The sequence below is a fragment of the Hippopotamus amphibius genome, chromosome 1 (genome assembly GCF_030028045.1).
Source record: "Hippopotamus amphibius kiboko isolate mHipAmp2 chromosome 1, mHipAmp2.hap2, whole genome shotgun sequence".
Lineage (NCBI taxonomy): Eukaryota > Metazoa > Chordata > Mammalia > Artiodactyla > Hippopotamidae > Hippopotamus > Hippopotamus amphibius.
Window position 1 is genome coordinate 79441222 of NC_080186.1, and position 12184 is coordinate 79453405.

Here is a 12184-nt window from a genome sequence, read left to right on the forward strand (position 1 = left end):
GAGTCACAGAATCTCTCAAATAAAATATAAAGAAGGGGACAGTGTTACCCTTCTGGATATGTGGTACTGGCATAGATAAATACACCAGCAGAACCAAATCAAATTCACACATACGTGGAAACTCGACTAATGACTGGAAAAAAAAAAAAAGACAAATTGTTCAACAGATAGTATAAGAGCACTTATAAATACATATGGGGCAGGGGGAAAGGAAATTGAATACCTACTTCACATCCAACACCAAAATCAATTCCAGGTGGATAAAAGTCTTAAATGAGAAAGGCAAAAGTTTTACAAGACACTATAAGAGAACATCTCTATGTCTTTGAGGCAGAATTTAACAATACACAACAATCAGAGACCAAAAAGGAAAAAGGTTTTTTTGGTTGCTGTTTAACTTGTTAATAAAATTATTATAAAATATTTAGTTATAGATTAGAAAGCAAGAGCTTAACTCAGTTAAAACAAATGTTAAGATTATTCAATATCAGTAAATCTCTTTGCTTTATGAAACCTCTCTCTTCTACCCTGTCCCATAGAGAGGACTATTTTTAAAGGAAAAGATTGGTTTGAAAAAGCTATTTAAATTAAGACTCCAATTTTTTAAAAGATATAAAGTGAAAGGAAAAGCCATACATTGGGAGAACATTTATATTCACGAAACAAAAATTTGCAAGGAAATCTAATATGGTAACCACTGGCCATATGTGGCTATTTTACTAAAATTAAATTAAATTTAAAATTTAATTACTCGGTAGCTTTAGCCACATTTCAAGCACTCAGCAGCCACGTGTTGGCTATAGAGGCCGCTTGATTAGCGCCAATATGAAACATCTCCATCACCACAGAGGCCTCTTTTGGACAGAGATGATCTAGAATATGTGCGGAATATTTAAACTTCTCAGATAAACAGACAACCCAATTTTAAAAATGGACAAAAGACATTAGCAGACATTTGACACAACAACATCAGCAAACATGCAAAAAAGGATCATAAACATGTAAAAAGTCATTTCAACCTCATTAGTAATCAGAGTAAAGCAAGTTAAACTCATTAGATACAATTTCAGACACCCCCTAACGGCAAAAGATTAAAACTTGGTAATACCAAGTATTGAAGATGGTATAGAGCAGTACATTTCCAGTACACTGTCCATAGGAAGGTAACCCATGGCAATCACTGTGGAAGCAGTTTTGCATTATGCAGTCACGCTGAGCACTTTGGTACCCAGCAATCCTACTCTAGAGAAAGGATTTGCCACCTGAGCTAAACAGTTCCTCTCCCCACCTAGGGCACTTGGAAAATGTGTAGATAAACACACATTAGCATTTAATTGGCAGAGGTCTGTTCCTGCAATTCAAAGAATTATTCCACCCAAACTCTGCACCAGAAGATGTGAACAACAACAAAAATTACAACACTAGAAACAACCCAAACATCATCAACAGAAAAATGGATATGTAAACTGCGTTTAATGGAATACCACAGAATTGGAAACAAATGCACCTTAGTTACAGATATCAACATAGGTGATTTTAAGGAATATAATAGTAAAGTAGCAAGATACATGAATACAAACAATACACTTAAGATGTATATAAAGAACAAAAACAGTGAAATAATGAATTTGTGGAGATATATAGATATATAGATACACACACACACACACACACAAGCAAAGGAAAGGCTAATGAAAAATTAGTATAGAATTATCTCTGGGAGAGGGATGGAGATACTACCTGGGATGGTCACACAGGGGCTTTCTAAAGCACCGGTAATGCTTTATTTCTTTAGATGGATTGAGATATTCATTTTAATATAGTATTTCTTTATTCTACTCACATGTTTTATATACTCTTTACATGTTTGATATATTTCACAATTTTTAAAAAGCCAGCTCAATTACTTATTAGCTAGGGTCCCTAACCTTTCTGCACTTGGTTACTAATAACTCTACCTACCTTACAAAGTTATTCTGAAGTTTCAAAGAGATAACATGTATGAAAGTGTGAGCGACTGTGATGGCGGATGTTTTATAGACTAGGAAACATAAGAGGTAAGCATTTCCCTAAAGATGTCATCCTGGGTACTGTCCAGGATCACAGGGCCCAGAGTTCCTGGGCAGTTGTTAATCAATTCAAGAAGATGTCAGGAGTTCTCTGTTTTCTCACTTGAGAATGGGAATAACTCCTGTCAAATTCAAGCCACAAGAGTATCATAATATTGAAGTGAGAGCAAAATACTCAGTAAATATGTAAATATAAGCTTTAAGTATTGTTATTGTTAGTGTGACTAGAAGACTGAAAGGGCCTGGAAATCTTGTCATAGAAGAAATTATCTAGGACCTGGGTATTGTAAATTTTAGGCTAAATGATAATGACATGATAATTATCTCCAAATACTAGATGCAAAAGAGGCATAAAATCTATTTTGTCCAGGGTTCTTCTAAAGAGACTGGAGAAATTAGAGAAAAGTGGAAAGGTATGTTCCTGGTCAATATAAGAGAGAACTTTTTGACAATCGAAGAGAGGAGATGGAACTGACGATGTGGTGACTCTCCTTCATCTGACTTATTCAGTTGAGCAGAGACTTCTGTTTTGTATGAAAACATAGATTTAAAAAATAAACTCTGTTAAGATAAAAATACAGATAATTTAACTTAGTGTCAAACATTTTGAAAACGAGCTCTCTTACTTACTAGTCATGAGACTATAGCTAACTTATTCTATCTTTTGCAGCGTCACCTACCTCATCCGTGATAAGAATAGTGTCTTTCCTTCAAGGTTATATGGAAAAATCAATGTGATAATATATTGAAATCACCAGTGTTCTGTAAGTGCACTAAATCAGCTGCTAATAATTTTTTAAAATTATTATGGAAGGCTTCCAAACTTGTTTGCAGCTAGATTAAAATAAAATAAAATAAAATAAAATCAAGAACATCACTCCAAGAAAACAAAACAACTTTCATGTTTAAAAACAGCTGAAGGAAGAACTTGTATCTGTTACTTCAAGAAAAGCAGCAAAACTGATATCCCTGGATCAGTTTCTTTAAAATGTTATCAAATGGCCTTTGGTTTCCCAAAAAGTTTCCTCAAACATGCTTTGTGTAGAAATCTTATCCTATAAAAACCCTTTTAAATTTCATGACCCTAAAGCACTTTCCAGTTTGCTGGAATAAAAATAAGACAGGAATTATGAAGGTAAGATTTGATACAGCAAACCACGTTCACTACAATTTCAGGTCATTAGTTTTTAAAAACATCTAAAGCTAAGAAAAGGGGTACATGTTTAATGGCTTATGTCCTCTAAATTTAACCTGCAGAAACCAATAAAGATCTTTAATGTCTATAAACAGGAGATGATGAACTTCAAGATCAAACCAAGTCATTTATTATAAATAAATAACTATCCTATAAATAACTTCACTTTAATGATACTTGCAAAACTTTGTCCTCCTGCATAGCACTTCTGAAGTTCAGATCAAGTCAAGCTGTTTTCTATGAATAAGATAAAGGCCTCAGAGAGTTTAAATTATTACGTATTTTCCTAACAGTTATCTTTTTACTCTGTGGAAGCACTCTGCTATACTCTGGTTTTTAGCTTGGTCCTGTTTTTTCACTTAAGTTTCCAGCCTAGCTTCAAATTACCAGTTGGCGGTTACATGGTGTAATGAAGTTGGTGGATTAGCTGAAATTAAAACCCAGAATCCTCTTTACCACCCTTCTTTTCAAGCACAGATCAATAATTTATGACCAAGTTCACCAACACTATGTTTTAACTTAGGAAGCGGTCTATTTGAAGCCAGCTATAAATAAATAGAATCTGGCCTCAGAACTTTTTGACCCCACAGAGCATTGAGAAGATGGGAGAAAAGCAGCAATGGAAGAATACAAGAAGAGGAAAGAAAAATAACAAAAGAAACAAACAAAAAAAATAAAAAAAGAACAAAAGAACAAAAGAAGCCAACATCCACCGACCTGCTTCTATGTCAGATCTTCCACCTAAAGTATTTCACTTATTCTTAGTTAATGTGACATTACTTCATTTAATTCTCACAACCCCATCAGGCAGATATTATGTCCCCCTGATTTAAGATTGGGAAACTGTAGCTCAAAAGGCTAAATTGCTTCCTAGGAGTCATGAAGTAAGTAGGAAAACAAGAATTTGACCTGGGGTTTGTCTGGTTCCAAAGCCTGGGCACTTTTTCCTATAGCAGATGAAATAATTTCTAATATTTTAAAATTTGAGTATTTTAGGAATTTTCAAAACAATAACAATGAACTAAATAATATTTTCAAAGTATAACATGAATAGCAGAAAACCATCTATGTGACCATTATTTCAACTGCTTATAAGAACCTGAAGTGGGAGGTTGTCACCATTTTGCTTAAGATGTATATGAAATCACACATAGAGAACAACGGACAACCTCACACGGAGATTAGAAAGAGTGATGAAGCCACATCCAAAAGCAAGACAAAGACAGAGAACGTCAAGTGCTAAGTCACCTCTTACCTGCTGTACTTCACTTTCTCCATTTGAGATTTTCTCGGTGTAAACAAAGGAGTTGAATATCCGCTGCAAGGAAAAGAAAATGAACAAACATTAGACTTTCTAAATAAGAGGGCCGTTTTCTATATGAATGTGTGTGTGAATAATCTGTTTACGGCACAAATAGAATCAAGCAGAAAAATTTAATTAAAATAGTTATTTTATGCAGAGAAATCCAAATATCAGCCAAAGTCAATCACACTTATGTAAGCAATACCCAGGCACTTCTGTACTGAAATAAACCAGATGTTACGCTATATTTTTCATTTTCAAAAATACACTTAATTATAGATTTCCGGAGCCCATGCCATTTTATCCAACTGGTATAATCTGACAAAGTTGTGTTTCTCATTTAAATCCTGCACTCCCTTAATGCTGTAATTGTTTACAGACACTACGATCTAATGTAATAAAGCTCTTTTAAAAGGATTCTTTCCATATTCTCTCATGTCCCTGTCCAACCAGTACCTACCCAATAACACCTATCACCTTCATTACCCAAGCGCCCCCTCAAAAGAGTAAAATAATAGGGCTTGCCAAATATGTGTGGCCTTAAGAGAGAAGCCAGTCCTTACATGCCAGGAAACACGGCGGCTGTGCCAAGACAGTCCAAACTGTGGCATACAAGCACACACATTCTTCCACTGGTCTCTGCCTCGCTGGTACCCACTCCTGCACATATTGCTTGCATTTACAACATCTTGCAGACTTTCAACTTTACCAAAGCCCACCATTGCTGCCAATCACAAGAGGTTAACCTATAACAAACTTAAGAAAGAAAGAAAAAAAAAAAATGAGAACCCAAGAAATGTATTTGTTAGGGGCTCAGGAAAAAAAAAAAACAAAAAACATCATTTATCCTAAAACTTTATCCTTAAGTTTATCATTTATCCTAAAACTTTAAAGATACCTCTGGAACTCTCCAGATGAGTAAGGAGTCAGACCTGGAGTTGTCAGCCAAAATTTCCCTTTTTCCTTTATACCTGACTGCCAAGGGTTTGTCAGCATCTGGGACAGCTTCCCAGACAGCCTAGCACACCTGCATGGTTGTGGTGAGGAAGACGAGTGCCAAGTTCATCAAGTGCTGTGCAAATGAAGGAAGAGCAAGGCGCTGGGGCTGTGGGAGCAGCGGGATAGGGGGTGCTGCTGGGGGAAGGGAAGCAAACATACTTGGGAAGGAATAGGATGGAATTACAGTCTGGAAAATTCTAATTACAAATTATCATAATTTTTTCAATGTGCCATTCATTCATTCAACACATATTTATTGTCTTTTTCTTTCCTAAAAATGACTCTGCTGATAGGAAAGGTACAGATTTTTAGTAGCGGTGGTAACGATATTGGCTACTATTTATTAAATGCTTACTGTGGGGCTGACACTATTCTAAGCATGTTACAGCTGTATACTTATTTAAGTCTCATAAAACACCTCTGTGACAGGCACTATTATTATCTCCATTATATAGATGAGGAAACAGAAGCATATTTTACAGAGTGCCTAATGCAATTCACCTTGTACCGCAATTGCATATCTTATGTAATAAGAAAATTCCTGCAGCTTCAAAGATGAAAAACTAAGACCCTGGGAAATAAAATAATTTACCCAAAGTCGCTTGGCAAGGCTAGAATTTGAACCCAGGCAGTGTGACTCCAGTTATGGTGCTACCAACTTTATTGTTTCATGAGCATCTGCTACACGGTAGCTAGACTCATATGAAAAGCACTCCTGTTAGGAGCTAACACCCAAATATAATGCAGATCAACAATACCTTATGCGTAATTCTAAAATTCAAAAGGCTCTGAACAGCAAAAGTTTTACATAACACATTTGCTAGCAAAATATGACATGAACTGAACTTACTGGCAGTAAATCCTAACTTGAACTGATGTGTATTTATAGTCTTTATTGAACCACTTAGCATATTTATCCTTTTTGATGCAGATGTATTAATGCATCTGATTATAGGGGTCTGCTTTACATCTCAATGGGAGTGTTTCATCATCAAGATGCATCAGGATTCTGAGTCCTAAAACAGACATCGTTTTGGAGAAGGAATTATAAATCTGCAGACCTCCAGCCCCAGTTTTCTGGTAAACACCTTAGTTCACTAGACAACAATGCTTTCAGAGCTGTGTCAATGTACACTCCCAGACCATATTCTCTATTTTTATATAATTTGATTTTCACAACCTGCTCAGTACCAAGAGTGCACTTTTATTAAAAATTAACAATCTATGTAGTGTCTCCAGATCTTGATGAGTGTGGTCAATTTCTTATTTCATTTCTGGCAGTGATATTTCAATTTATATATTATCTTGTCCTATCCTGGAAGGTGTTCTCCCAAGAGGTAACTGATGGAGTAACCCATGTCCTGGGAAGCAAACCAGATCCACTTTGCTCAAACCAACACCACCCACCAAGGACCACACCTAATGAGGAACCTCAGATCCTCCCCTCTTCTTTGTTGTTAAAAGAAAGGTGAATTCCTCAGTAGTAATAAGGAATAGAAGCCAGAAGAGTTTGCCAGGCTGTGTGCAGTCCCTGTCTTATTCATTTTCTTAACAAGTATTATTAATAATGACTGCCAATACTTGTATGTAGAGCTTTTTATGGTTTGTGTTGCTATATTCTCGACACCTAATAAAAATGGATGGATAAAAGAAAATTTTAAAAGAAAGAGGTTATAGATATGAACAGTAGTGATCCTACAGGCTACTCATTTTATACAACCCTCTTATCACTCCAGAAGCGAAAGGTGGCCTGTTAGAATAATAGTTTGGAGCTATCGTCAAGCAAACAACTTTTTGCCCCAGCAGGGAAGGGTGTTAGTGAAAGACCAGAAGAACCTAGACAAGTAACTCACAACTAAACAGGTCAGCCAGCCACATCTGGTGCAAGGTTAAAAGTTCAGGCTTAGCTGTATGCACAAGATCTCAAGGTATAGAGTGAGTTTCCATTATGCTCTAGATTAATGGACAGTAATAATCTTTCTTAAAATGCAGGGCCTGCTAAGCCCAGCTCTCAAAGGCTTATTAGGCTTAGTACTTTCATAGTTTACAATTTCACGTAAATGATCTCATTGGATCCTCACAACAACTCTATGTGGTAGACAGTGTTCTAAAACCAATTTTACAGATTAAAAACTACAGCTCAGAAGTTAGCAAATGCATCACTGATAAAAAATTCAAGTGCTGAGGTCTAAACCTAGGTCTTGAGTTAAAAACAGGCATTGCTTCTAGCAAAGCTATTACATTTATTCACATCACCTTTTTGTTCAAGATAATCTAGAAATCCTCATACCAGCATGCAGAAAAAAAGTGAGGATTTGTTTTTTCTCCTATCCATTTTATTTTAAGCAAACTATAATGTGCTGGTATAACTTTATATATATATGACCAATGTCAGGAGTAATTAAGAGTCCCAGATATTCTTTTATCACTTTCAACTGCTACCTAAAACTGTGAAAGGAATAGAATACAGAGTTTTCTGGGGATTTTATTTTTAATTTGAGAGCCAGAAATTTCAAATGATATATCTAGCTGACATTTTGGTGACTGTAAGAGCTTCTCGGTTATGAGCGGACTTGAAAAGTGGAAATGGAAAAAAGTTTTCTTCAAACATGACTCGAAGAGCACTTTCCAAATATCAGAGTGTTCATCTTCTCTGACAATTTACTCACAGTCACAGGCTTAGGGTGTAGGTGGGTGGGGTGGGCATTCCACACTCGATGTCCAAGCTGTCACGCTCCCTTATTCCAATTCCCTAGAGGACCAAAGGAACTCCAGACATTTGAACTCTTACTCTGAGCACAACCTGGAGGGAGTTTGAAGCCCGTCTCCCTGGGGTACAAATTCCTGGAAGTAAAGGCAAAGATATCGCTCGTGCTAGCCCATGACTCTCTCTCGTTCCTGTCAAATGCCAGAAGTGAAAATCCCTTTGCTGTATTGTGAAGAGAGCATGAAAAGAGGTGAAGGGTTTCACAAGTTTTTTTTTTTTAAGAAGAAACAGTTCACTGACTCCTCTTTGTCAGTTATATTTATTTCCATAATCAAAAGACTACAACAACAGCAAGATGCCTTATTCTTACGCTCAGGGCAACCGAATACTCTGAGCCTTAGACAACACTGACCTTTCCCTCATTAAAACACATATCTTGGAAAACTGGCAGTATCTTCTAACGTTAAATATGCATATCCTATGACCCAGCAGTTCTTCCCATCCTGGTATGTACCTAGCAGAAACGTGTTCCTATTTATCAAAAGAAAAACTTAAGAATGTTCCTAGCAGCACGACTCTTAATAGCCCCGAATGCCTATCGGCAACAGAACAAATTGTGTAAATTCACACAGTCGAATATCTGGGCAAGATGGAAATGAACACACCCATGTATCGTGCACCAACATGAGGACTCTCACAAACGTAACACTGAGCGAATGAAGCCAGACACCAGGACACAAAGAATGTAATTCCATTTACATCAAGTTCAAAAACAGGCAAAAATGATCTAGCCTATTAGAGGCCAGGATAGGGGTTACCTTTTGTGGGAGAGTCAACCCAATAGGGCATGAGGGCTGCTTCTGGGATGCTGAAATGTTCTGTCTCTTGATCTAGGTGCTGGTAAAAGGGATGTGTTCACTTTTGTGAGAACTCTTCCAGCTCTACACTTATGACTGTGCTGTATGTATGCTATACTTCAATAACTCTACTTTAAACACATATTCTAGGCAGTCTCTTTAAAATACACCCTAATGCTGACGTAGAGAATGTCTGCTGGGACGTAGTGAGAGAGTAGCATTGACATATACACACTACCAAATGTCAAATACACAGCTAGTAGGAAGTTGCTATAGAGCACAGGGAGATCAGCTGGATGCTTTGTGAAGACCTAAAGGGGTGGGATAGGGAGAATGGGAGGGAGGCTCAGGAGGGAGGGGATATGGGGATATATATATACATATAGCTGATTCACTTTGTTGTACAGCAGAAATTAACACAGTATTGTACAGCAATTATACTCCAATAAAGATGAAAAATAAAATAAAATAAAATATACCCTAGACAAATTTTTGGTATCTTTTAAAAATTATTTATGCATTTGTAAAAAGGGCAATAATCTATTAACTGGGCTATTATAAATACCCCCTCCTCCAAAATCTACACCCCAATCTACACGCCAGATGAAATTGGGCCATACCAATACTGGAGAGCCACCTAGCAATTCACAGATAAGGTCTGAGCCTTCCCTGAGACTACATATTAATTCCTCCCTCATACTCTAAGTATACACTGTAACTTAGTTCTTCAGCTTCCCATCCAATGGGAATGTACTAACCTGAATTTCCAGCAAGAAAAAAGGGTGTCTGTCGAGACTCATCCAACCTCGATGCTCTAAACTTATATAACACAATTTAATCAAATCTCCTTTTTGCATATTCTATTCTTTTATTCCCTAAGCACTGCCTTCCCCTTCCTCCTCCAAAGAGGAAATTAGACAGCCATATTACACTTGAATACAGTTCCCCTACCTCTCCCACAAGAAAACAAGACATCCTGCTCTGTGGGGGGGTGGGGGTTGGGGGGTGAGGGGAACAGGGAAGGCGCTACCTCCCCCACCTCTCAAGGGCTGCACCTTAGTCCCTCCCTGTCCCCAAGTCTTCACTCCATTGACCCACCCTCCCTACCCACCATCTTTCCCTCCCAAATCTGTTTAATCGAGCTGCTTAACAGATGGCAAGCGAATCCCACTTAACTGGAACGGGAGAAATTACATGAGTGTTTAATAAGATGGTCAATCCAGACAGGTGGCCCCACCTTCACTCCTCCAACAGCTCTGCCAAATGTTAACTAGATGTTTAAATGAATGGTATAGCACAAAACCACAGCAGAGAAATAAATACCTGTACAAGCCTAATGAGATTCTGTTGGACTCCCTCCCCGATCTTCGTGAAGAAAATGCAGGACTGAATTTTTATTCAAAAGCTTATTCTCTTGATGTTTACAGGTCCCTGTTGCAAGCCAGTTTGGCTGACAGTTCACTAACAGCTTCATTTCTCTCTGGATCTCTTCCTACCATTCTAGGAATTGTGGCCAAAGGGGGTAAATATAGATCACCACTGTTATCTCAAGATGTTGACCAACATCTTCCGTTAAAAGAGAAAGTAAACAATGAAAAAAGAATATGTGTGAGAGAAGTAAAACACAAATAGCAAGGCAATAAATATAAATTCAGCCATATTTGTAATACCACTATTAAAAATATATAGCAACCAAAAAAAAAAAAAATATAGCAACCCAAGCAATGTACAGTATGGTGACTATAGTTAATAATATCGTACTGAGTATTTGAAAGTTGCTAAGAGAGATCTTAAAAGTTCTCATCACAAGGAAAAAATTTGTAACTTTGGGTGGTGATGGATGTTAAATGGACTTATTGGAGTGATCATTTAAAATATCTTTATGTTGTACAATTAATATAATGCTATATGTCGAGTATATCTCAGCTAATCTCATTGAATGTATTTTAAAGCCTGTACTTTGTTAAGTAAATTATACCTCAGTAATGTTGCCAATTTAAGCATCAGAGTATACTGAAAAATAAAAACGTCATTGCAAAAAAAAAGTGCTGTAATTAAAGCAAACTCCAACAATCACTGGATGGGGAATTAATGGCAACTTAGTTTAAGTGTTTCAGGGAAGAAAGCATATGCACAGCTCTGTTCTTCCCTAAGCACACCCCATGAATACGCTTTTTCTAGGTATTAAGGGATCACTTCTACAGAGAGTAGACATCGTCTGATTTTTATCAGCCTATTTAACCTCACACTGTTAAACATATGGAAGGTCCAGAAAAATGACATTCTCTAAGGAGGCTCGTCATCTGCATTCTGAGATCACAAATCTGGTGCCATAAATCTCCATCATTTAAAAAAATATCTCTAAGTTTTGTTCATCTGGATACAGGTACCTCAAGAAAATAGTTTACCAAGAGTATTGAAAAGGTTACCACTAAAAAAACAAAAAAAAAAAACAAAACAAACAAAAAAACAAAAAACAAAAACCCAGAAACAAAAAAACCCCCAAAACACCAGTCCACCCCCCAGAAAAAGAACACCCAAAGCAAAAAACCTAACTGTCCAACAATAGGGGACCAATTAACCACTCTTCATCTAATTAAAAATATATTGTGAGCTAATAAAAATGTTTACAATGATTTTTGTTATTGTTCATATTTTAAAACCAGTATTTAAATATACAAATATTATTCTACTTATATGTGTGTGGGGGGGATACATTATACATAACAGAGTTACTGTGTATATTAACAAGAGCACACTTATCTCACTTAATACAACCACCCTTCACAGTAGGTACTATGTCATCACTTTACAGGTGAGAAAACTGAGGTCTGAGAAGTTTAGTTTGCCCAAATGTAAGTGGCCAAGTCTGGGTACAAAATTTGCCTTACTCCAAAGCTTATGTATCATCCTCTATGTAAACATTATCTTCATAGAGAAAACTTAGGTAAAATCTAGAAACTGACCAAAATAGTACCAGGAATTGCCTGTAAATAATGAATCCAAAACATATATTCTAACCCATCCCCCGAATCTCAAAATGGAGTGTGAATT

At 36.7% G+C, this 12184-nt stretch overlaps 1 protein-coding gene across 2 annotated transcripts in view; it reads right to left on the reverse strand.

Moving 5' to 3' along the window:
* The window catches only part of CACHD1 (cache domain containing 1), a 222680-nt gene that overhangs the window by 134575 nt on the left and 75921 nt on the right, over nt 1–12184 (reverse strand). For both annotated transcript variants that reach the window (XM_057717419.1, XM_057717428.1), the window contains exon 2: nt 4520–4582. In XM_057717419.1, the coding sequence (XP_057573402.1) occupies nt 4520–4582 (63 nt within the window). The remainder of the gene's footprint in view (nt 1–4519; nt 4583–12184) is intronic.